The 27,284-nt window shown below is 38.6% G+C and overlaps 2 protein-coding genes across 13 annotated transcripts in view; one reads left to right on the forward strand and one right to left on the reverse strand.

Moving 5' to 3' along the window:
- The window catches only part of CHODL (chondrolectin), a 593,574-nt gene that overhangs the window by 102,977 nt on the left and 463,313 nt on the right, over positions 1 to 27,284 (forward strand). The window contains exon 3 of the mRNA XM_081572699.1: positions 2,627 to 2,699. The gene's annotated coding sequence lies outside the window, so the exon portion shown is untranslated. The remainder of the gene's footprint in view (positions 1 to 2,626; positions 2,700 to 27,284) is intronic.
- Positions 22,760 to 27,284, reverse strand: part of C2H21orf91 (chromosome 2 C21orf91 homolog) — a 28,665-nt gene continuing 24,140 nt past the window's right edge. For 4 of the 12 annotated variants that reach the window (XM_081572691.1, XM_081572689.1, XM_081572690.1 and 1 more), the window contains exons 3-5: positions 25,818 to 26,354; positions 24,495 to 24,557; positions 22,760 to 23,092 (exon numbers count right to left, since the gene is read on the reverse strand). In XM_081572691.1, coding sequence (XP_081428817.1) covers positions 22,929 to 23,092; positions 24,495 to 24,557; positions 25,818 to 26,354 — 764 coding nt within the window. In that variant the 3' untranslated portion in view covers positions 22,760 to 22,928. Of the gene's footprint in view, positions 23,096 to 24,482; positions 24,558 to 25,817; positions 26,355 to 27,284 lie in introns of all 12 variants that reach the window. The other 8 variants (XM_081572684.1, XM_081572682.1, XM_081572683.1 and 5 more) reach the window with 2 other exon arrangements.

The raw sequence follows: 27,284 nt of genomic DNA on the forward strand, positions 1-27,284 counted from the left end.
TTATTAAGTAAACAAGGGTTACTTGAATACAAGCACTGTGATATTGTGACAATCATTGCGATAACCCAGTGATTCACATCCCTGGTGGAAAGGAGCAAGACCACATGACAGCTTATCATGCCACTCAGAAGGAACCTATTACTTAAAACTTATACATTACTTATTTCTGGAATTTTCCATTTAATATTTTTGGACTGCAGCTGACCATGGGTAACTGAGATCATGCAAAGCAAAACCATGTGTAAGGGGGGACTACTGTGTAAGGATTTAAGAGGTGGCCTAAAAAATGTTTGAGAGCAGTAAGTGTTTCTATATGCTCTTATTTTTTCTATCAGGCACTTTCTCCCATTCCAAGACATAACTGTTTTGACTACGTGGTTCTATTTGTTGTAGTGAGCAGACTGCTCTTTAATATTTTTATTAAGGAGCATAATTTCTGTCCTCACCACCCCCATATATTGGTTTCTTTTTTTTCTCCACTTTTTTTTTTTAAGATCCTTGAAAAAGCCTTGTTTTACAGAATCCTCTCAAGCAAGAGCTAGTTAGTTTTCTCAGTATAATTGCAGGTGAATCATCTTCAAAACTCACAGACCTCTTGAACTTCTAGTAAGAGTCTGTTGTCTTCTGATGAAGATTTTTGCTGATGGTCATTTGTTATGTAGACAACATTGCTAACTCTCCAGATGGTGGAAGGGAATCTATTTCTAAAGAAACTATGTAAGATTTAAGAATTGTATGACTTTATTAAGGAAACATTTTAACTTGACTTAACAAAATAAGGTGTAAAGTTTAGTCCTCCCAATTCTTTACCATCTGAGACCTTGTTAAAAAAGGAAGTTCCCAAAGATTCAGAGCTCCTCTGTGCAAACTGCTGGGGGGCAGTTTTGACCTTGAACCTCTCTCTGTTCTCAAAATTGCTACAACAGAACTTTTGAAAGTTTGTGGGCTTGGGAAGGACAGCAAATTCTTAGAACCCCAGATTCTCTAGTGAATAAAACCATTAATTTCCATCCTATGATGCATGATAATGTCACTTCAATTTTCTTCCCTTAATGTTGTTTTGAATAATGGGGGGTTGCTGTGAATAGGTGGAGAGCATTCATGTATGAGGTTTTTGGTTTTTTTTTTTTGCTTTTATAGTGTAATACACATAGTATTTAATAAGGACCCTTTGGTGATTGCTTGTGTCATTATTGAAGGAAGCAGGGATATTGAAACAAGCAGAGAAACTACCGAGTTTTGTGCTTTACTCTTTGGTAGAAAGTTGCTGTGGCCTTCTTTTGTCCAATTTTGCTCCAGCTCTTGGGGTGGAAGTGGTTTGAAAAATTAGAAAGAGGTTTGATGGGAGGCCCAATACTCTCAGCCTCCCCAGGAACTACCATTCACCACAACTCCGCCCAAGCCCCCATAGTCTTTACACTCTTTGGCACAGAGACTGGTTTTTGTCTGTTTTATGACATTGCACTGTCTCCTTCTTTCCCCATTGACTCTTCCTAAAACTTTTGATCTCCATGAGCAAAAGGTGCTGCTGCTAACCTTCCTCAGTTCAAAGACAGCTGAGAAGGCTGGAATATTTAAGTCTGATTCTCTCCCCTGTGTGTTTGTCCACAGTTTCAAAAGCAAAATTCTAAGAGTTCCTGAGACAGTGTTACTTGGTAACTGTCAAAACTGCTAGCAGAACACTGGCATCTTCTCAGCTTACCTTCACCCATGTGGAAACTGTTTGTTTCAAAGATTGCTTCTGTTGCTAAACTAAAAACAAAATAAAGATGAAGTGTGGTAACACATTTCTAAAAAACGTTTTATTATTCGCTCATTCAGACTGAGTTAAACGAGATTCATCCACTTTAAAAACAAGCAAACAAACAAACAAAAAACCCGACCGTGCTCAGCAAAATTTGTTTTTTTTTTTCCTCCTTGTAATTTACTGCCCGGTTGTGGTTTTATAACACAATGCAGTCTACTTCACTGTCCCATGAAACTGGCAGACTGAGAAACAGCTGCAGTCAGATACGTTCCCACTCTGGGTCAAGAAATAAAGTCCTAACGTTTAATCTTGGTGAAAATGGAGTTGGGAAATTATGAGGCAAAGAGAGTTGATCAGACATTTTTGCTGAGATAAGGTTGCTTGACATTTCAGCACTCACAGACCTTCTAGGGACCTCTCTCACCTAGCACACTCAAATGCTCTCATGTGGTTTAATTTAATTACTAACAGCACTTAACTGGTGCTGTTCATATCAGGTGATGCTATACTACCAGAGTTATGAGTGAGTTGAATAGTGCTTCTAGAGGTTTTCCAGTGAAAGCACTTTTGGGTAACAGAAGGGTTAAATCCACAGTGATTTCAATGTGTTTTACTTTCACTTTGTGGGATTAAAGCCAATGCACGAGCTGATGGAGTATGGAATCACTGAATTACAGGAGGTCTTTGTTTATGTGCCTGTTACAAAATGGGAGTTTTTATGACCTAAAGATAAGTTTATGAATAGGCATGAGAAAGATAGTTGAAGAAACAGCATCTTTTATTAGTTGTCTCCTACTTTTTAAATGAAAAGATCATCTGTGTTGCAGTCTGTTTAATTAATATCACATAACTATTTGTGTAATTTCTCCTCTCATATAGATACTCTTTAAGATGAAGGCTGCTTGGAGACAAATCTCCTGATGCTTAGAAACCCAAACAAATGGGAAAAATCGTAAGTGATGAGGCGGTACGTTTTCTAAATAGAAACTAGAATTGAGTACTGTTGGAGCTGGTGGCTATAAGCCCAGACACAACCAGAATGTGTGATCTCAATTCCCAGCTCTACCATGCACAAACTTGGGGTGTGGTCAACTCAACCTTGCTGTGCCTGTTTCTCACCTGTAAAGTAAAAGTCCCCTCCTCTTGGGTTGATTAAGAGGAATAATTCATTTAATATATGTAAATATTTAGTAATTATTGTATTCATTTTTGTGATTATTATTTGTCATTATCATTTATTCCAAGTTCCTCTGCTCAGATAACCTGATTTTTAGTCTAGTGTTCTTTCTTTTATGCTACTGCTACCCAGAAAAGAACATAAACTGTAGGTTCAAATGTGCTGGTAAACACAGACACTGAAAGAGTGAGTGTGTGTGCGCGCGTGTGTGTATGCGTGTGTGTCTCTGGGTATGGCAGGCTGGACTTCATATAGTAGAACAACACGGTACTTCAAAGTGGCTTTGTCTCCTTTCATCTAGACTATTGTAGATGACTCCTAAGTAACCTCTCCTTAGCCATCACTCTTACCACTCTGCCCCAGAACAACCTTTCATATAAATATTAGAATTTTTCTTCAAGTAGAAGTTTTAAGGTCACCAGTGACACAGTTAGCAGTTAAAATCTTCAAAGAAACATTTTCGCTGAATAGCTTGTTACATGCTCTGTTTGTTTAAGTCATCTGTGTGTGATTTAGGAACTTGGCAGTTCATCAGCACTAATGATAGTCAGAAATACCAGCCCAAGCCCGGGAACATGCCTCCCAAAAAAAACGTACAGTTTTGTAAGTGATACTAGGTTTTCATCACTGACCAGAGTCAGCATCAAATGTACTATTTTAGTCTTCAAGACTGTTGCACTGTTCAGAAAACAAAAAAGTCCTTTTACCTTGAGGCCAAAATGTAAATGTGTGACATGTACTTTTCCCCAGGCAACTGACTCACTGCAGATGTAATGACAAGCTATCCTTCGGTTTGATAGTTGATCAGTGAACTGGATGTGCAACTGCAGGAAATTTGCAGGGTTAGGAAATCAGATAAGCAAGATTATCACTAAAATAAAACTCTACTCATTAAAATTATCTACTGCTCTGGCCAGAGTTAATGGCCATAAAAATTTGGAAAGAGTATATTCTTAACTTCAACTCACTCCCTCAAAATTAATTTAATGAGCATCTGCTAAATGTCCCTGTGCGAGGGTTGTTGTTGTGCAGTCACTTTGATACCCTGTGTAGTGCAGCATACCAGACTCGCCTGTCCTCCACTATCTCTCCATTGAGTCCATGATGCTATCTAACCATCTTTTCTGTGTAAAGGATTAGGATACAAAGACAAGGAGATATAGTCCTTGGCCTTAGGGCATCTTCAGGTTTTGAAATGAAGTTACTCAGTCCTGATGGACTCTTTGCGATCCGCTTGACTGTAGCCTACCAGGCACCTCTGTACGTGGAATTTTCCAGGCAACAGTATTGGAGTGGGTTGCCATTTCCTTCTCCAGGGGATCTTCTCAACCCAGGGATCGAACCCAGGTCTCCCGCATTGCAGGCAGACACTTTAAGAAGTCTCTCCTACCTTGAGTTCCTGAATATTTGTCTATTTTATTTTCTAGAAGTCCTATTGTTTTGCCTTTTGCCTCTAGATAAGTTCTCAGGGTGGGGGCGGTGGGGAAATAGGTGGGGAGTGAAGTTTCATTTGTTTCCATATAGATATATATTTATTGCAGATTTTCTGCTCTGCAGTGATATTGTTGTAAAGTATGTATCTGTATGTGTTTCTGGCTTACCATTTTATTTCATCTCGCTCATCATACAAGTCCTTTGGGCAACCAAATATCCCTATAAGGAAATGGAGGTAAGAAAGTAGCAGAAAACTTTGCTGATTTTGAGGCTGAAATTGGTAACTGGGTTAAGATCTTAATTCTGCCACCTACTAGTCTTATAACATTGGGGTACGTTGTCTGACTTCTCTGGGGCCCCATTTCCCAATCTTTATATTTAGTTCATAGTGTTACAAGGATTAATAATGACTGTGTGTATATATATATATATATATATATATATATAATGTTTACAACAGTACTTGTACACAGTAGTTCAGTTCAGCTCAGTTCAGTTGCTCAGTCATGTCTGATTCTTTGCGATGCCATGGACTGCAGCATGCCAGGCTTCCTTGTCCATCACCAACTGCTGGAGTTTACTCAAACTCATGTCCATTGAGTGGGTGATGCCATCCAACCATCTCATCTGTTGTCCCCTTCTCTTCCTGCCTTCAATCTTTCCCAGCATCAGGGTCTTTTCAAATGAGTCAGGTCTTCACATCAGGTGGCCAAAGTACTGGAGTTTCAGCTTCAGCATCCGTCCTTCCAATGAATATTCAGGACTGATTTCCTTTAGGATGGACTGGTTGGATATACTTGCTGTCCAAGGGACTCTCAAGAGTCTTCTCATACACCACAGTTCAAAAGCATCAAATCTTCAGTGCTCAGTTTTCTTTACAGTCCAACTCTCACATCCATACATGACTACTGGAAAAACCATAGCTTTGACTATACGGACCTTTGTAGGCAAAGTAACGTCTCTGCTTTTTAATGCGCTGTCTAGGTTGGTCATAACTTTTCTTCCAAGGAGTAAGTGTCTTTTAATTTCATGGCTGCAGTCACCATCTGCAGTGATTTTGGAGCCCAAAAAAGTAAAGCCTGTCACTGTTTCCACTGTTTCCTCTATTTGCCATGAAATGATGGGACCAGATGCCATGATCTTAATTTTCTGAATGTTGAGTTTTAAGCCAACTTTTTCACTCTCCTCTCTCACTTTCATCAAGAGGCTCTATAGTTCCTCTTCACTTTCTGCCATATGGGTGGTGTTATCTGCCTATCTAAGGTTATTGGTGTTTCTCCCAGCAATCTTGATTCCAGCTTGTGCTTCATCCAGCCCAGCGTTTCTCATGATGTACTCTGCATAGAAGTTAAATAAGCAGGGTGACAATATACAGCCTTGACGTACTCCTTTTCCTATTTGGAACCAGTCTGTTGTTCCATGTCCAGTTCTAACTGTTGCTTCCTGACCCCCATACAGGTTTCTCAGGAGGCAGATCAAGTGGTCTGGTATTCCCATCTCTTTCAGAATTTTCCACAGTTTGTGGTGATCCACACAGTCAAAGGCTTTATTGTAGTCAATGAAGCAGATGTTATTCTGGAACTTTCTCACTTTTTCAGTGATCCAACAGATGTTGGCAATTTGATCTCTGGTTCCTATGCCTTTTCTAAATCCAGCTTGAACATCTGGAAGTTCATGGTTCACATACTGTTGAAGCCTGACTTGGAGAATTTTGAGCATTACTTTGCTAGCGTGTGAGATGAGTGCAATTGTGCGGTAGTTTGAGCATTCTTTGGCATTGCCTTTCTTTGGGATTAGAATGAAAACTGACCTTTTCCAGTCCTGTGGCCACTGCTGAGTTTTCCAAATTTGCTGACATATTGAATGCAGCACGTTCACAGCATCATCTTTTAGGATTTGAAATAGTTCAACTGAAATTCCATCACCTCCACTAGCTTTGTTCATAGTGATGCTTCCTAAAGCCCACTTGACTTTGCATTCTAGGATGTCTGACTCTACGTGAGTGATCACACCATCGTGATTATCTGGGTCATGAGTATCTGTTTTTCTATAGTTCTTCTGTATATTCTTGCCACCTCTTCTTTTTTTTTTATTTTTTTATTTTTAATAAATTTATTTATTTTAGTTGGGGGCTAATTACTTTACAATATTGTAATAGTTTTTGCCATACATTGACATGAATCAGCCATGGGTTTACATGTGTTCCCCTTCCTGGACCCCCCACCCACCTCCCTCCCCATCCCATCCCTCTGGGTCATCCCATTGCCCCGGCCCTGAGCCCTTGTCTCATGCATTGAACATGGAATGGTGTTCTGTTTCACATATGATAATATACATGTTTCAATGCTATTCTCCCAGAACGTCCCACCCTCACCTTCTCCCTCAGAGTCCATAAAATTGTTCTATGCATCTGTGTCTCTTATTCTGTCTCGCATATAGGGTTATCGTTACCATCTTTAAAATTCCATATATATGTATTAGTATACTGTATTACAGCCACCTCTTCTTAATATCTTCTGCTTATGTTAGGTCCGTACCATTCTGTCCTTTGTTGTGTCTATCTTTGCATGAAAAGTTCCCTTAGTATCTCTAATTTTGTTGAAGAGATCTCTAGTCTTTCCTATTCTATTGTTTTCCTCTATTTCTTTGCAATGGTCACTGAGGAAGGCTTTCTTATCCTCCTTGCTATTCTTTGGAACTCTGCATTCAAATGGGTATATCTTGCCTTTTCTCCTTTGCTTTTCACTTCCCATCTTTTCACAGCTATTTGTAAGGCCTCCTCAGACAGCCATTTTGCTTTTTTGCATTTCTTTTTCTTGGGGATAGTCTTGATTCCTGTCTCCTGTACAATGTCACGAACCTCCATCCATAATTCATCAGGTATTCTATCAGATCTAGTCCTTTAAATCTATTTCTCACTTCTACTGTATAGTCATAAGGGATTTGATTTAGGTCATACCTGAATGATCTAGTGGTTTTCTCCATTTTCTTCAATTTTAGTCTGAATTTGGCAATAAGGAGTTCATGATCTGATCCACAGTCAGCTCCCAGTCTTGTTTTTGCTGACTGTATAGAGCTTCTCCATCTTTGGTTGCAAAGAATATAATCCATCTGATTTTGGTGTTGACCATCTGGTGATGTCCATGTGTAGAGTCTTCTCTTGTGTTGTTGGAAGAGGGTGTTTGCTATGACCAGTGCGTTCTCTTGGCAGAACTCTATTAGCCTTTGCCCTGCTTCATTCTGTACTCCAAGGCCAAATTTGCCTGTTATTCCAGGTGTTTCTTGACTTCCTACTTTTGCATTCCAGTCCCCTATAATGAAAGGACATCTTTTTTCGGTGTTAGTTCTAGAAGGTCTTGTAGGTCTTCACAGAACTGTTCAACTTCAGCTTCTTCGATGTTACTGGTCGGGGCATAGACTTGAATTACCGTGATACTGAATGGTTTACCTTGGAAACGAACAGAGATCATTCTGTCGTTTTTGAGATTGCTTCCAAGTACTGCATTTCGGACTCGTTTGTTGACTATGACGGCTACTCCATTTCTTCTAAGGGATGCCTGCCCACAATAGTATATATAATGGTCATCTGAGTTAAATTCACCCATTCCAGTCCATCTTAGTTCACTGATTCCTAGAATGTCAGAGTTCACTGTTGTCATCTCCTGTTTGTCTTAAGAGCCATTAAATGATATTTTGCTTTGTAAAAACTGTTTCATGGTTTGTTTTTTTTTTTGGTTTCAAATACTATGTTATCATTGAATCATCTTTATTTATGATATTTGTTGTTTATTTTCTGGCTTTCTTAGGTCTTATTCTAGTGAATAAGACCTAAGAATAGCAGATAAGAACTTCTGTTAAAATTTTTCCAATGTAATATTTTTTATCACGGTTACACATTTATATTATTTTAAAAATCAATTATACTTTGTTATGAAAAATAGCAGTCTCATGCTCATTCCTATCTTTATCCTAATTCCTGATATGGCTTTATCACTTGATTAAGGTAGAGACTTAAACTTTTTCTTCTTTGTATATAATAATTATTTGGGGGGAGATAAATTTGAGATGAGGTCATGAAACTGAGCAGGACTCTGTGGGGCTCGAGGGCATGGCAGACTTTCTATGTCCCCCATTCCTTTTTTCTGGGGAAAAAATTTCAGCCACCATGACCTTCCTTGAGTCCTGAAGGGCAGATTCAAACAGCTGCTAATCAGGGAAGGGAGGGCAGACAAGGGAGGAGGAGCTAAGAAACAATAGTGTAGCCTTGGGGTCCTGGTTCTACTTCAAGAGATACACATAATAATATATTTGAGCTATTTATAGAACTAAAACCCCCAGCAAATGGAGTCAGCAGTATTCATTCTGGAGAGGCCAGAAGGAACCAGAGAAGCTCATTAAGAGATTATCCTAGAGCAGATTAAATGAGTGAAGGCTCTGCACACTCTCTAATGTTATCAGCAACCCTGCCCTTGAATCATTGCTATAAAACTCCTCCCCAAATCCTCCCAGGTCGGGACACACAGTTTTTGAGGCTTGAGCCCTCAATGTCCCACTCTGCTTGGTAAAGCAATAAAGCTATTCTTTCTATGTCACTCACAACTGTCTCCAAGATTTGATTTGGCACTGGTGCACAGAGGTCAAATTTTTGGCATCAGTAACTCTGTCATCTCTCATGACAAACGCTCCATTCAACTCATTTTTAAGAAACAGTATGGACACATATTTTCAAATTTTACTCAACTGATTCACTAATTATTTTGATTCTTAAATTGTCTCTTATCTGGTCAGTGGATCCTCTTCAACATAGCTTCTGTGTTTTTTTGACATGTCCATATCATTTTTTGAGACCTTTTTGGGGGCAAAAAAGCCCACCTTCTTCTTTCCTTGTGTTTTGCTCTTCATCCTGTTCACAAGGCCAGTTGTCTTGCTGTTGATACTGTCGGCACCGTTCGCTGAACCCAGGGTAGGCAAGGCATGAGCTAAGAGGCCGGAAGGCCGGAAGACCACGTGAGGAGCCATGAGAACTGCAGACACGTTTATTCTTTCCTGGCTGACACAGCAGCCGTAACCATCTTCCCTCCCGGCTGACTGCAGCAGCCAGAGCGGTATTCACGCTATATTCTCTCCTCTAGTGGCTGATCCAACAGACACAGCCATGATGCGGCAGTAATTCCCGCAGCTTTCTGGGTGGAGGTCACATATGCTTACAGCACACAAAAACCCGTGGCCAAGCGAGTACCTCGTGACGCACATGCGCGGTGCTGTAAGTGATTGCAGCTGTTACAAAATGTGGGGTGAGAGAGCCTGAATATTCCATCTTGGCTAATTTGCTCTTTCCCTATATCCTGTCTCAGCTCCAAAATCAGTCATTTCCCCAAAGGGGTGCTGATTTAGTGGAGAATGATTTTAGAGACAGAGAAGGCAATGGCACCCCACTCCAGTACTCTTGCTTGGAAAATCCCATGGACGGAGGAGCCTGGTAGGCTATGGTCCATGGGGTCGCTAAGAGTCGGACACGACTGAGCGACTTCACTTTCACTTTTCCCTTTCATGCACTGGAGAAGGAAATGGCAACCCACTCCAGTATTCTTGCCTGGAGAATCCCAGGGATGGCGGAGCCTGGTGGGCTGCCGTCTGTGGGGTCGCACAGAGTCAGACACGACTGAAGCGACTTAGCAGCAGTAGCAGTAGCAGATTTTAGAGACTAACACTTGAATTCTAGATGTACCCATTGCTTTTGTCTGAGGTCACTCTCTCAGATCTTCTTAGTGAACAAACACAGGTGTGTCTATGTGTATGCATCTATGTATTTACATATCTACCTATTTGAAAATGATGAGTTTACCTCATTATCTTCAATTTCAGTCAGATCCACAGGGTTCGTTCTAGTTTTCTCCCTTTCTAACTAGTAACTCCTTCAGGAATGAGAAACCAGGCTCCCATTATCCTTAATATATTTACCTGTCTGATCAATCTCTGTGTGTGTTATGATTTTCCATTGCCACTCTTTCCTCTGCAGATGGCCTCTTTAACGCACCGAGGCTCTAAGCCCCCATATCCAGGCCTTTATCTCTCCTAACACCCCCATGGGTGCCTTCCTTATCCTTCTGGCAGTCTGACAACCTACGTAAGAACCTACTTCAAGTCTAACACTCCCCATCAGCAGCACCCTCTGCCCCATCCCCTCGTTTGGATACCACCCTTGTTTGTCCCACCTAATAGCTCTTGGACTGAATTGCTCCAGAAGGAAAGGAAAAGGGACAACACAAACTTACTGCCCTTTCTTAGGTCATTTTGCTGGCGCTATTTCTAGCATCTCAAGTAATGAGGTTTTATCTAAGTTGACTGATCAAAACTCAGCACACTGAGACATGTGGCCAAGCAGCAGGCTACAGCAGACACAAATTCTTGCCTTCCAACAGTCTCAAGCAGTGGGTAATTAGATAGGTCCTCCTTTTACTTCTAATGAGCATTAAGTTACTGACTAAGAAGTTCAGTTCTGTTCAGTCGCTCAGTCATGTCCGACTCTTTTTGACCCCATGAATTGCAGCACGCCAAGTCTCCCTGTCCATCACCAACTCCTGGAGTTTACCCAAACTCATGTCTGTCGAGTTGGTGATGCCATCCAGCCATCTCATCCTCTGTCGTCCCCTTCTCCTCCTGCCCCCAATCCTTCCTAGCATCAGAGTCTTTTCCAATGAGTCAACTCTTTGCATGAGGTGGACAAAGTATTGGAGTTTCAGCTTCAACATCAGTCCTTCCAATGAACACCCAGGACTTATCTCCTTTAGGATGGACTGGTTGGATCTCCTTGCAGTCCAAGGGACTCTCAAGAGTCTTCTCCAACACCACAGTTCAAAAGCATCAATTCTTCGGTGCTCAGCTTTCTTCACAGTCCAACTCGCACATCCATACATGACTACTGGAAAAAGAGGGCTATTTAACTAACAGTTTGAGATCTTGTTCAAAGTTTCATTGTAGCTAACTAGGTTTCCATTTCAAATGCACCTCCATATGAGAATGGAATCAGGCTTGATAATAACACATTTTGCTGGGACCCCCTCTGTTAGCCTTCTTCTCACTGGTTCTAGGGTATGGTACAGACATACGTAATTTCTGCAGAAGAGATATAACATAATGTAATATAATATATTTGGGGCTTTTACACACTATTACCATTTCCTTCTGTTGACAGAGGAAATCCCCGCGACACTCTGCACAGTTCCTTGTATATATGACTATGATAATATATGACTTTATTGCCTCTGCTTTGAAGAATCAGTCAGGAGCAGCGGAGTGTTTCCCTTTATTTTCTAAGAAAAGCAATGGGCATTTATAAGCTTTGACATTTCCTAGGACTGACTGCTGTTAAAACTGGCTTTTTGGTATAAGAAAGGCACTTGCTGTTTTAGGTTCTGATGGGAACTGTCTTTGTAGCCCATTCTGGTTGCCTTCCAGAATAGGGGCAGATAAGGTGCCCTCAGGATTCACTAGCAGTTGTCCTGGTTCAGACTAAACCCTGTTTTTCTTAGCAGGGAAAACTTGCCCCACCTTTTCTTTGCCCTCTGTTTTCCTTTCCTGGCTGTTTCTGTGATCCCTCAGAGTGTGGAGAAATATCCTATAATTCCCTCAAACAGAAGATCTTGCATAATTGAAATAAAAGCTAGGAGCTCAGGCAGAGGTGATATCATGTCACAGGAGCTCTGGAAATGGAATCAAGAGGTTTGGGGTCCAGTCTTTGCATCTGTGGCTAATGACTGTAGGTTTAGAAGTTTCTTAAGCAATTTAGGCCATTTTATGTGGGTGAGACCAGATCAGTTTCTAATGAGTACTTTGTAGATCCCCAAGCCTGTAGGTCACTCAGAACTGCTTCGGGGGCTCATGGTGGCAGTTTTGGTGGACTAGGGGCAGATAGTAACTGAGAAGGATGTGGAGAAGGATGTGAAGCATGCTGTGTTGGATAATCTCCACGGTCTTTCACACAGGGCAGAAGCAGCTCAACTTTCATATATGTTGCGGCTTAGTTGTTCTTAAACGATTATTTTTTTTTTTCGAAGAAAACATTCTCATAAAAAAAGGGCAAATCAAAGAAAAGCCATGAGACCCCTTTAGTGCCACATATTTTGTGGTCTCCTATGACAGCAGACCCCAACTAGACTATGCCAGATCTTTGATTTCCAGACTTACTAGATTCATGGAATATTAAAATAAAAATAGTAACCAACTGTGATGGTTAATTTTATGTGTCAACTGGCCTAGGCTTTGGTGCCTAGTTGTTTGGTCAAAGCCAGTTGAGATGTTGCTGTGAAAATATTTTTTCGATGTGACTAATATTTAAATCAGTAGACTGTATAAAGCAGATTATGCTCGATAATGGAGAGGGCGATGGCACCCCACTCCAAAACTCTTGCCTGAAGAATCCCATGGATGGAGGAGTCTGGTAGGCTGCAGTCCACGGAGTCTCTGGGAGTCAGACACGACGGAGCAACTTGACTTTCACTTTTCACTTTCATGCATTGGTGAAGGAAACGGCAACCCACTCCAGTGTTCTTGCCTGGAGAATCCCAGGGATGGGGGAGCCTGGTGGGCTGCCGTCTTTGGGGTCGCACAGAGTCGGACATGACTGAAGTAACTTAGCAGCAGTGGCAGCAGCATGCTGGATAATCTCCATAATGTGGGTGGGCCTCATCCAATAAGTTGAAGGCCTTAAGAGAAAAGACTAAGTTTCCTTGAGAGGGAAGGGATTCTGCCTCCAGACTGCTTTCAGGTCCAAGGCTGCAACATGAATTTCCAGCCTGTAGCACCCACAATTGTGTAAGCCAATTCCCTTAAATCATTCAACCCCTTCCCCAGCCCATCTGTCTTGTTTGTCTATCTATCTGTCTGTCTAGGTTCAATCCCTGGGTCGGGAAGATCCCCCATAGAAGGGAATGGCTACCTACTCCAGTATTCTTACCTGGGAAATTCTATGGACAGAGGAGGCTGGGAAGCTATAGTCCATGGGATCGCAGAGTCGGACATGACTAACACTTTCACCTACCTATCTGTCTACCCACCTACCTGTCTATCTACCTATCCTTATTGGTTTTGTTTATTTGGAGAACCCTGAATCATGAACCAACATAAGACTGTGGTTTTAATATTTACCAAGTAAGGACTCAAATCCAAACAAATAAAAATGAAAACCTACCATCTACTGTTATCACTTCATGAAGAAAATTTTCTATTCCCATAATAGAAAAGATGTAATCTCAAAATAAAGGACAGTTTTATTGATTGAAAAGATCATGTCCTACCAAACAGCTTTGTGCACAGCCTTTACAGTTTTTCATTTTCCAAGCACAGGTGGAAGAGCCTGAGCCAGTCTTTAGGAGCTGTACTGTGGGTGACCCAGCTTTTGATAGTGTGAGAGAAGTCTCCCCAAATATTTTCCCCTGATAAAAGAAAGTAGGAAAGTAATGAGGTGTCAAGACTTACAGTCCTTTTTTCCTTTCTATAAACAGCACGTAGGGAATTGTAGGGTTGTTTATGAGCCATGCTCATTCTTGCATCCTACCTCTTTTGTTACAGATGATCATAGAAATATCTTGCTGTAAAAGTACCTCACGGTTTCTTCTAAATGAAACCACATTTCTTATGTCCTTTCAGCTCAGCTCTCCTGTTCATGCAGAGGCTGAGGAAACTGTCCATCACAGGCTTCTTAAAACTCATTATCCTTACAGAATGTGAGAGCTGGAAGTTCCCCCGAGGATCACCAAGTTCAAGTCCACTTTTGACAGGCAAGATAACAGCGGCTAAGAGAGGTGAAGTGGAGCCCAGGAGCGGCAGCGATGGGTTAGGCCCCAAGTTCCCGAATTTCAGTTCAGCAATGGCCTTGCTCATTTCAACTTCCTCTTTTGCCTTCATCACTTTCGTTTCACTTGGCTCTTTCCCCCAGAAGAGCCTTTTTCCTTTTACATCTCCTTTCCTTTCCTTTGAAGTTACAGATCTGAAACTCGGTGTTTAGCTATGCCTTGGCTTTCTTCCACATTCTGTGAGGAGGTTGATGGCCTCTCAACAACCTCCTTTTATCTAGGTTCAAATTTCCCCACTTCCCTGTGCTGAAGCTTGATACCAACTGACCTGTAAGGGCTTGTCCTTCAAAACAGCCTTAGGACCTTGACTGTAGCACCAACTACTGAGAGGACAAGTGAAAAATATTGCTTAGAGCTTTTCAAATTTCTCATTCTCCCCACACTTGAAACTGTATCTATTGGGTGATGTTTTGTGAATTTTTGAGACACAAATTTGAGTTTCAGATTCTATTTTCAGTAGTGCTCTCAGTTTACTCCAATTGCAAAAGTACTCCTCTGTATTTACAGTAACAAAATCTGAAGGCAAATTTAGAGAAATTCAATCAGTGGTGAGTCATGGGTGCCAATCACTTCATCTAAACAGTGTGGCAACCCTTCCTTTGTAGTGAGACATTTCTCATTCCTTCAGAAGCAGCTATTTAGCACATCACCACTTCCCTCGAGCTTCTGTCCCCACCATCTTTTCCTTTTCTCTCACAGAAAATGGAAACAGCCAGGTAGGGCCTTTTTCAACTTACTCTCCAATGAATCTCCCTCAAATGCGTTCATTTGTGGTTTTAACTTCTCTCCAATGTCAAAGCCTGAGATGATCCTAGACCTCCTCGAAGACAATTCGGTCTAGGTGTTCTGCACTGTTTCACCTCTTCATTACTACTCTACTCCTTTGATTATTGCTGCCTCTTTGTCTTAGCTCTTCCAGAAGATCTGTCTTCTCAGTATTTATGCTTAAGTATTGGGTTGCCCAAAAAGTTCTTTCAGGTTTTTCCTGTAACATTCCTAACAAAATTTTTGGCCAACCCCACCACTTCCCAACATGAAACAAAACCTTGGACCCACCATCGTGACTTCAACTTTATGGTTAGACTCTTTAAGAGCTCATACCCCAAATCCACTATCCTACCTCCCCACCTACACTTCATTATGATCTACTTTTGCTCCCATAGGTCCAGCAAAACTGTTCTTATTGAAATCCTGGTGGCTAAATCCAGTGAACCTTTTTCAGTCCTTAGCCTCCAGGCAGACTCTATTTCAGTTAGCCGATGAAGCCTTGTTGGCTGGCTTTTATATCTCTTAAGACTCTAAGCCTATAGGGTTTGTTGAGTTCCTGGAACACAATCTCAATTTGATGAAATAATTAAAATGGAAAACAGGTGGGAGCCAGGTGATGAAGGCTTCTAATGCTGAGCTGTGAGGACTGATTTTTATTCTCTAAGCAGTAGTAATCTAGAAACATCTGAGGAGGAAAGTAGTAATGTATCTTTTGTGAAGTAAACTTGGGCAGTGGATGATTTTGGAGCAGTGGTTTGCAAAATACCACGTAGATCAGCAGGATCAGCATCACCTGGGAATTCATTAGATGAAGTTTTTGGGTCCCACCCCGACCTAGTCATTGAGAAACCCTGGAGGTGCAGCCACTTGACATCTGTTTCATGAAGCTCTAAGTTAGAGAACTTACTGGTTTAGAGGGGGAATAGAGACAGAACCTAACTGTGAGTCATCAAAGCCTTGAAATGGAGTCACAGAGATGCTGTGGAGAGTGGGGTATGTGGAGAGAATGTACAGTATTCAGTCACTGGATGATGGCCTTAGGCATTTATTTTTCCTGTAGCTACTGTCATTGGAAGAGACCCTGATGCTGGGAAAGATTGAGGGCAGGAGAAGGGGATGACAGAGGATGAGGTGGTTGGAGGGCATTGCGGACTCAATAGACTTGAGTTTGAGCAAACTCTGGGAGATAGTGAAGGACAGGGAAGCCTGGTGGACTGCAGTCCATGCAAGGAGTTGGACACAACTGTGCAACAATGACGACAATTGATATGGAGAATATGCAGTCTTGGTGTACCTTTGGAGTCTCATCATTCAGTCCTTCATTCAACATATGCTTACTGAGCTGGGGCCATTCAATATGACCTGAGAGAACACAGGTCAAGCCCAGAGCTAAAGTTATGATTAGCATCGTCTCATATCACTTCCTCCAAGATCCTGGTAGATACAAACGTGAGCACTTCCAGTAATTCATGCTGGAGAATTACTGAGGAGAGAGAAGCGCTCCAAAGTCACCCCACCTGTGAACAATCAACACTTTTAACAGGAAAACAGAAATCTATGTTACCAAAAGGTTTCTCTTCAGAACCTTCCCATCAGTTGCAGCTGACCCAAAAGACAGACCATGTGGTCCTGAGGGGCAGCTTAGATAAGGGGTGGTTCTCAGCGGTTCACTTTCAGAAACCAATTTTGAAAGATGTCAGAGTGGGAGAGCATTGAAGTGAGGCATAACAGGGTTCTCAGTTGCAAGCCAGAGAAGGCGATTGGTTGATTTAGGCTGAAAAGGAATTGATTCAATGGGCAGAGATTGTCCAGGAAACTTGGAAACTAGGCAGCAACAAAGGTGATTACTCTGCTACTAGGTTCAAAGTCAAATCCTCTAACAATGGCTACTCAAGCCCAGATGCCAGGAGCTTATGTGTTGCCCCCACTGGGTATGAGACACCAGATGTTTTCCGTGTTGCTGGTTAGTCACTGCTGTTCTCATCCTTGTATATCATTTCTTTGCTTCACCAACTAAGTGGAGTGGCCCAGATGCAAGGGAAGGTGGGAGAAATTTTTGCTTCCACAGGTAAAAGTGGTCTGTGCTATTTGAGCAGCAGAATGGGATTCAGATGCAGAGCACATGCCCCTCCCCTCTTCCCCTGAAAAAGTAAAATCCACTGATGTTTATTTGCAAGTTGTGTGGAACTTAGGACAGAGGGGATCTAAGACATCATCTAGATCAGACTCCAAAGATAAAACTTTTAAAAGCCTTTTAACAAATAATTTAGAACACCTATATATAAACGATGTAAAAGGTGTTGTTCTGCTGGCAGCTCCCCTTTTTTATTCGTGGAGGACTGAACATACTCACTGCTACCTGTCAGTCTCTAAAACACCTGTAAAAAATTCTGGGTTCTTTAATGACATTTAATAACGAGGGTGAACAAATGATTTTACAAATAATTTGAAAATTCTTAAGAAGGCTCAGAACTTGGGCAAGAACAAAAAAGATTAAGCAGCAGTAGGCTTACATTTTACCAACTGTTTGCTCTAGCTCAGTGAACTCAAACTTAAAAAAGTTTACGTGATGAATTTCCCTTAATGTCACAGAATAGTTTAAAGCTAAACAGGAGAACAGCTTCGCTTGTGGTTTGGTGTTTTTTCCAGTACTTTCTCCAAACCAGACTCTTATGGTCTTCATTGCCTTTTCTGGAAAACACAGTGGTCTTAGACTTTGAAGAGAACTTCATGTTTAAGTTCTCAAATACCCATTATTTTATAATCTACCTCTGATCTCCTGAACAACTGTTTCCTAAGTTTAAATTAATACCACAGGTATATAAATTACTTTAAAAACTGTTTGTGGGAAAAATGGTAATTTGAAAAATATTCATAGTGCTAACCACAAGTAATCTTGAATACTTTAATTTCTACTTTAGTATCCTTTTAAAAGCCAATTTAAAAATATTCACAACAGCTTTATTTATAGAACCCTAAACTGGAACAAGTCAATGTCTATCAACAGGATGAATGGATAAACAAACTATGATACATACAATAGAAGACTAGTCAGCTAAAAAAGAGGGAATGAACTACTGATCCTTGCACTAACACAGATGAGTTTTAAAGCAGCCAGTTGAGTGAAAAAAAGTCAGAGGCAAACAAGTACATCCTGTAGAATAACATTTATGTAAAGTTCTAAGGCAGGCAAATGCAAAGTATGGTGACAGAGATCAGAACACTGGAAAGGAAATGGAGAATGAAGAGATTTGAAAGTGTATACACTTATTAAAACTTAACACGCTTAAAACCTTAAAAAGTTGCACAGGCATCTAGAAAGCCACAAGAATCTTCTTTTCTGCTTCTGAACTCTTGGGGCAGAGGAAATATTATCAAAGAAAGATTCTCACAAAGAATTAAGAAACTGTTAAATAACCATTCTTAAGTACAGACTTCCTATACCTGAAAATGAAACTTTTCACTTGGTCAATAATTTAGAGAAAATATACGGACACTTAAAAATAGCCACTGAAGCTAACAGATAATAAAATATTTATTTTATTGTTTTAAAATTAAAAATAGTAGACAAGCATATATAGTTACAGTTCCAAAGCAGAGCAATAGAAATATATAAATTATTGCAGTTTTAAAAGGAAAGTATAACAGCCAAGTAATGTCTAAGTAAACTTTTTTGAAACCAACTTGGTTTTCATCACGGCAGCTTCATTTTCTTTTCTCAAAAGTCTTAGACAATTTTGTATGAATTTCTGCTCAAATTTAAAGCAAGATTAACACACACACCCAAATTGTAAAAGTATGAATAGCATTTAACATAAGTCACTACTGAACACTTTCTAAAATGCCTCTTTTGGCGGCAGTAGGATGGAAATAAACATTTTATATGTTTGAAAGAAGAAACACATTTACTAAAATTCTTTTTTTGGTGCAGTTGAGGGAAGCTCCAAGTAACACTTTTTGAAGGGAAGGTGGAGGGTAATACTCACTTGCATAATTTTTGAATGTTTTAATTTGGTAAGGTTAAAATTGTGGACTAATTCAACATCACTAAAATGCATTACTAATCTGGATTCTTTTAAACTGAAAAAGAGGATGAAAAGTGTATGTTACAAACTAGGTGTTAAAGATATCTCAATTTTAGAGACTTGCTATGATATGGTTCATAGCAAGGTGATCAAGTTGCTTAATAGGTTAGGTTACATTATTAATAAGGGCAGTTATGAAAGGATGAAGTGGATAAAAATACCAAGACGCTGGACAGAACCTTGTTACTCCAAGCACAGTATTACAGCCCTTCTCCAAGATACATTTACTTGCACCAGGGCTTCATTACCTTATTATTTGGCCAATGCTAAACTTAAAAACACAATTGAACACTGAAATCAATTATCTTTGTTTTACAGCCACATTTGAACAAAAGATACTTAAAAAATTTTTGTAGAGTACTAAACTTTTTTTATTAAGTACTTTAAAAGTACTCAAACATCTTACTTCGGCATGAAAATAACACTTCAAGAACTTTACACTGTACCATTTGAAGTTTTTATGTCACGTAACCTAATTTTATGGTCACTAGCCTGAACTGCTTACTGAGTTACACAAATAATTTATTCTTTAAAAGCTCCTACTTAAGTTCTGAGCATATACATTTTGTATTACATTTTACAACATTAATAACACATAGAAGATTTCTTCTAAAACAAAATAAAGCCAAAATTTGTAAACATTAACACACACACATCTATCCCCCAAAATTAATTAAAACACACATACACACACACAGAGCAAAAACTGAATGAAAGCCTCAACAGCTTAAACACCAAGGTAAAAAAATAGATAAACAAAAAAGAATGAACTCTAACCCATTTTGCAGTGGTAAACAGTACAGTAAAATAAAAAACCCGAGAAATCTCAAGATGCTTGTCAAGATGCCAACAATATATTTTGACTATATTTCTGAAATCACTTCCCACCATGAACTTATTTAAAAATAATCCTCAAATGTATATAAAAATGGGCACTCTGTGGTGAAATGAACATATAATTTGAAAAACTAAAAACATTTCTTTGCTCCAACACTGTAAGAAGCTACATAATGGAATGGAACACTATCTGGCTGCCTGCATGCATCATCTATTATTGGTCTGGTTTGAAAGTGCATGCCTTTCAAAAGACTAAATACTAGGATCAAAGGATAATAATCACAAGGTAAACAGATTTTTAGCTTAATAAAAAGGCTGACAGCATTTTAAATCTTTAAAGAGAACAATCTTGTGTTGTCAAAATCACTTTCAACTTCAAGCTAATTTTTTAAACTTAATTCAACTTGCCTAATTATGAAATCTAAAGTGAAAAAATATTAGTCTTATTTCACTCTCTTTAATCGTACAAGCTATTAAAATATCAGTAATGGCTGACTGGCAATCTCTTTTTTGCCATTTTTGAAACTAAAAGTATAGGTGAGATTTTCTTCTAAACATCCTCAAAAAGTACTAACAACTCTGCCGAAAAATGGCCAAGTATGGTAACCAATATTTGCAGTATTTCATGTTCTCTGAAGGTAGAGCTCAACTCTATCCCTTATCCTTACTTTAGCATATAGAATAACTGCATATTCGAGAAAACTAACATAGTAATATAAAATAAATTTACCAAATATTTGGATAAACTGCTGTGCAAAATACTTTTGTCAAAAAAATTTTTAAACTAGAATATCCATCCAAATCAAGTACTAGTGTGAGTACCAGCACCACAGATATTTTTTAAGAGCACCATGCCTTTGAAGAGCTTACGTATAGATATCTAAATGGAGTAAATCAGAGTCTCCAAATAAGACCTTGGTACCTGTATGATCCCATCTAATGGTGCCAAACTCAGTAGTAAAGCTACATATTTGCCAGAAATAGCAAACACTTTCTTTGGATAACACTGTTGTATTCAGGACGGTACCATATGCCTGCTGTTCTGGAAACAAGCTATTGCTTCTATCAAAGGCAACACATCCCCAGTTTTTGACTGTCCCTAAGTGATCTAAATAGAAGCACAAATGTGTGCAAGCACACTGGCTGGTAACATCCTTAATGAATTATGCCAAAAAAAGAGAGTAAAGTCAAATTTGAACATCTGTCCATAACAGTGAAGCACTGAGATACTTACTGGCATCAGGAAACATCTCTATTCAACTGACAATTTATAGGGATTTTTGATATTGCACACATTCAATTTAAAGCTTATCAAAACTAAGGCAATGCATTCATTCCCCACTCCTTGGATTTTAAATTCAGTTTGGATGACTCAAAGAATCGAGAGAAATGGAAAGCGTCTTTCAAAAGCTCCCTCCAAAAAGCAGTTATGTCATATTTCAAAGAAAACAAGACAAAAATCAGTAACATATCAACTAGTATCCTCAGGCAAATTTAACACGTTTTATATTTTAGCATGCGAAAAACTGGTTTTCTACTAGATGGAGGCGTTTCTTTGCTTGGTCAAATACTCTTTGTGTTCAAGACTAAAATCTGACCCAAGCCAGGGCAGGCTGCCAAATTTAAGGCAGAAGTTATTCGTATCTTTATGTATGAAATTGCCAAGTTAATGGGCTTTTCTGTTGATGCTTTCATGCAAAGGATCCTGTCTCATAAATACATTCTAAGTACCAGCAGAAAACAGAATTTAGAGCCCATTTTAAATCTGCATTGGTTATGGCTTTTACTATACTATATGGTTTGAAAACTTATCTGTTTGAGACAACCTATTTGTTCAGAACTCTTGGAAACATGAGAAGCAACTAACAAGAATATCTTCTTAAAAAGGAGCTTATTTTTTTTTAATTAGACTTATACTTTTCTGTCACAAGCAATCTTCTCTTTTCCTTTAGATTCTAAAATTTAGAAAATGCTTTCTTTGGGCACGACTTTCAATGATGTTAACAGAATTTGGACAGTTGAAAAATTCTTGAACTTTTATCTAGCACACAAAATGATTTTAATTTTTTTCAAAGACAGGACAACAGTTTCACGGCATATTAAATTTGAAGATAGATACTACATTTGACTTGGAAGTGAGGCTCGACTTAAACTCTTGTCCAAATTCTAACACATCAAAGTCATTATTGAAAGTAATACTGACTACAATAGGCTTTTACTTCTATAGAGATGAGCTGACATACAAAAACTAGATTAGTATTTTCTTCCTGAACTCATAATTGCTTTTGTTAGAAAAAAATAATGTCTTTTATTTTCCTGTATACTTGCTTTAAAAAGTTATTAACTCCTCTTTCATAAGAGTTAAAGTCAAAAGTTCAACTAGATAGATTTCTATTCCAAAATACATTTATCTTTGGAAAACAAGATAACAGCTGTAAAAACATTATTAAGAGAATAAAATGCAGTGATGTGAAATATGGGTAACATATTCACACACGAAGTGTAACTATAATATACAGAGCCATTCAAATACACATTTATAAAGAGAATGAAAAGGTACCTAAAATAGCATTTTTATATATAAAATTTTCATATTAAAATATTGCTCAATAAATAAGAGGTGATATTATGAATTCCATTTCCCTCTTAAATGTTATCTTTAGTAATTTAGACTAATATAAGAACTTAGTTAACTTCTGTTGTTTTGACAGGTGAATTACATTAAAACATGTTTAATAAAATTACACTGTAACAGTATATTTAAGTAGTCACATGTGGTATAAATTAGGGAGGGCTGTTTAGTAATTATGGGAAAACAGATTCCCCAAATGAATCAAAATGATTAACCCTAGAAGACTAGAGTGTAATGGTCTGCTTTATTTGGCAAAGATGTTGAATATTGCCTTAATCTTTGCAAATTTAATGACCATAAAATAATTGACCATAACTTTCTTCAACTTCTTCAAAGTGAACATGCCCAGCAGACCAAAAAATGGCAGAGCAGGGGAAGTAAGTGTAAGTTGAGTTCAGTTGTTTATGGGCAGGTGTGACTTCAATCCTGTTCGGCCCATCTGCAGACATGGTAACTTGGAATAGTTCTTGAGAAGCTGTTCGATGGCAACGTGGCGGACATGGAGCTCTGAGGCTAAAGAATCTTTCTCTTGCACTTGGTGGGCTAACTCTTCAAAAACTTCTGTAAAGATTTAAAAAGTAATTCTATTTTTAATACACAGAAAGCTAATCTGTGATTTATATTTCAAGTACTTAAGCTGAAATGAATGCATTGGGCAAGTGTTTGTAATGAAAGTAGTTTGAAACCAAGGAAACAGCTGAGTTTTGATCATCCTAGAAGTTGTACACTTTGCATAGCCAACTGGAATATGGTGTCCTTCTCCATTAAATGAAACTTGCAAGTCCTAAGCAATGACCCAGATGCACAGCAGAGATGGCAGTTACAATCACCTCTGAGATCCTTTCCTTACATGGAATAAACAGGTTCAATGAATTTCTAATATGATTTATGGACAGTAAAGTGCCTGTTAGTACCCAGGTCTGGAACCTCCTCTAAGAGGCTTTGGAGTCAGACTACCTGAATTTTTGAATTTTTGTTCTGACTCTTATGCGTCTCAGGCAAGTAACTTAAACTATGTTTTAATTTCCTCTTATGGAATAACCTCGATAATGAAAGTAAGCACCTCACAGGGTTACTGTGAGGATTAAATAAGATCATACTTGTAAAGTATTTGTCACAGGATAAGTACTTGATAAATGTAAGTTGCTATTATTATTTTATTATCCTGAGAGGCTGTGTGGTCAAGAAAGACCACTACCTTTGGAATTAAAAGGATGGGAATTAGAATCCTTAATCTGTTGCTTACTGAATGCAAGATCTCTGTAAGCAACTAAAGCAATTGTAAGCAACTTAAGGTTTCTGAAGTGCAGTTTCCTCACCTAAATGGGAATTAATTGTAGGGGAAAAAGAAAAAAAGACAATTGGGGAATTTGAACACTGTTAACTGTATTAGCATCCTGCTTGAATGATGTTAACAAACTACTGTTCTTTTTTTAAAAAGATGAGGTTGTGATTGCCTAAAAAAGAATGTTATCTTTTAGAGAAAATTCTAAACTACTACATTTATGGACAACAAACCAAAATATTGTCTGGAATTTGTTCGAAAATAATCCATGCTGGAGGTGGGGGCTGGGGAAGGAAAATGGGTGCAAGTAGAGAAGAAGGAAAATTAGCTAGCTGAAATTGGGAAAGAGGGTTTCACTACACTATTCTGATTACTTTTGTGTTTGGAAGAGTTAATAATAGTTAAAAAAAAAAACAAAACGGGGCCGATACCACCTGCCTTAAAAATCTGCTAAGGAGCACACCTGTGCAGTGCCTTGCAAAATAGTAGGTAGTAAAAAACATGTTAGTAAGAGATTAAGTTGTAGTCTCTGTTTTCACCAGAAAAAGAAGAATATACTTCACCAGCAGTTAGTTCACAGAGAAGACTAAGAAAAATTCTTTTTGCTCTGGAAACTCTAAGAGATTTTCTGTATCAAAACTGGCACATGTAACAAGTACTGACGTGAGTCTTTACCCTGTATTTGCTGTTGGAGCTCTGCATTCAGTCGCTTTACCTCACCAAGAGTCATCGAATTCACTGAAACATGAAAATACATTCATTACTACCATGACAACCTGGGAAGATAAGTTATCGATGCTATCAACACAACATCCTATTTAAAAAAAAGTATCTGCATTTATTTCTGAACATGACATTTAACAGGACCCTAGGATTCATTCATTAACTCCTAAAGTGCTGGGTTTTCAAATTCAGCCTACAATCCATAACCAGTCTATTTCACAACCAGTCTATCTCCACCTGAAATTAAAGGTTCACTGAAAAATTCTTAGCATTAGGTCCAATGGGTTCTGATGTTTCTCATGCTGTTTCAGTTTTTAAAAAGGGCTAGAAAAAAAAAAACAAAAAAATAAAAAGGGCTAGTTACTACCCATTGAGCTGACTTTGATAAAGCGCTACATGCTTCATGATGTGTAGCTTGAAAAAGACTAACGTACTACGGCAACAGTATGAAAATCAATTTATCTAGCTATATGTTGTTGTTAAGTCGCTAAGTTGTGTCTGACTCTTTTATGACCTGGTAGACTGCAACCCACCAGGCTCCTCTGTCCATGGAATTCTCCAGCCAAGAATACTGGAGTAGGTTGCCATTTCCTACTCTAGGGGATCTTCCCACCACAGGAACCGAAGCTTTGTCTCCTGAGTTTGCAGGAGACTCTTCACCACCTAGCCACTGGGGGAGCACCGTCTACGTATACAACTGTAGATAACTCAGATGTAGAATCAAGGAGTTATATAAAAATGTACCCAAGGGCCCTTCTAGCCCTAAGATCACCTGATTCTAAGTTAATTAAAATTACCTTCGCTTCTGTGCGTTTTTGAAGAAATAGATGCAGACGGAATGAGTCACTTTTTCCTGGTGCACACATTACCTTTAGCCTTTGGTAAAATGTCAGATTTCTGCTTTTGAAATACCAGCCCCACTTAGTCTTGTAGGGATTAGCAACATGACAGTGTGTGTTTGTCAATGGTGGAGGCTCTACTTCTAAACTACATGAACCTTGAACTTTCTAATTCCCAATCTGTTGATTCCATTCTGTTACTAATTTAAAATGGCAAAACAAATGATGGGACTGTAGAATTCCAGTGGTTTTAGGACATACTAAGGAATATTCCAAAGAAATGATGGCACTTTTGCTAGGGTGAACCTGTCAATGCTGAATTAACCAAATCTGTAATTCCACAGCAAAATTCTTGACACATCACATATATAAAACATTAAAAAAATAAAAAAGAACCAACAAAACTTCAATCTTTACCCCCTTCCCCTATACTTACATTCCTCTCTGCTGTAATGTGGATGCTGGGTCTGGACATGAGCCTCTGGGCCAGAGACTGTCTTTTCCTTTTTCTGTTCCCGGGTGTGACTATGAGGCCACAGTACACTATTGTGGCATAAAGTGGTACCCGAATCTTGTAACACAGCAAGTCCAAAGTTTGTGTTCTCCCTCTGTTCCAACATTTGTTGTGTACAGTTTGAGAGGCCACCTGCATTTCCTTCTATCCACTTTGCAGAATACTTTGGTACTTGAGAGTCCAACTGTGGGAGTAACTTTTTATCTGGCTTATGCCTGAAGTTAAACAGGTGATGCTGGGGATTTTTAGAACATTCGGAGTCTGAATCCAGATCCTTATTTTGTGCATATTGTACAATCCAATTTATCTTCTTACTCAAAATGGTTTTAACTTCTTCATAAGTACTTTTTGAAAGCTTAGATCGAGGACAATCCTGGTTTGCAATCAAATGATATTTTTCAAAGCAGTCTTTATGGCCCCTTAATGATTTGGTGTGCAAGAGATCAGATTTTGGTATTCCTAAAAAAAAAAGAAGTAAGACTTGACACAATTTTGTTTTTTATAAGCTGCATTAAAAAATACAAATCTTAGTAAAATACCGAGTCACGATTAATTTCCAAATTAGTGGAAAAATGCTAAAGAATATTAGTATTAATAACATACATGTAAATATTACAATAATGATATAGCCTAATAATTTATGCTTCAGTTTAACTATATATTCAATCAATTCTGAATAGCAGAAATATTAAATTCTTATCAATAGCAAAGCCTTTCTTAAGGACTTAATGATTCAATTTCAACCTCAGTCCAGAGGCATGTTATTGCATAATATTAAAAAATACCACTGAACCAGCAATTTATATTTACAGAATCTTGACCTGTACATTATAAAGCTTTCTTCACTAGCTCTCCTGAAGTTACACATTTGTAAAAATTTTTATTATAGGTTTAATAAGAGAAATGCTTCACAATTTCTTCCCTAACAAACACAGTAAATCATGATTTTAAATTAATAGTTATATTTTTACTGGGGAAAGATAAACCAGAATCAGAAACATATACATTAATAAAAGCCTCAAAAAGTCAATGAACTGTTTAGATTTTTTCAAGTAAGAAAATAAAAACATCTAAAATGTTTTCACGTTTAATACTTACTAAAGCTTTGTCAAGATAATTTTATCTCTAGAAGAAATGCACTACACACAATTCTTATTCACAGAGCAACAAATTCAATCTACCAAGATACAATAGCCAATATAATTCTTCAACTCACAAATGTTCATTACATACCACAAATTATGGAAAATATTACACATTTACATTTCCAACTTTTTAGTAGAGCTCAAGTATGCGATCTCTACTGTTTTTTAAAACAGAATACATTTTCAAGTATACAACATACTTTGAAATATAGAATACATTGATACTTTTTTTTAAGTTCAAACC

Source organism: Giraffa tippelskirchi, chromosome 2 (assembly GCF_054371585.1).
Source record: "Giraffa tippelskirchi isolate mGirTip1 chromosome 2, T2T-mGirTip1v1.2.pri, whole genome shotgun sequence".
In the NCBI taxonomy this organism is placed as follows: Eukaryota; Metazoa; Chordata; class Mammalia; order Artiodactyla; family Giraffidae; genus Giraffa; species Giraffa tippelskirchi.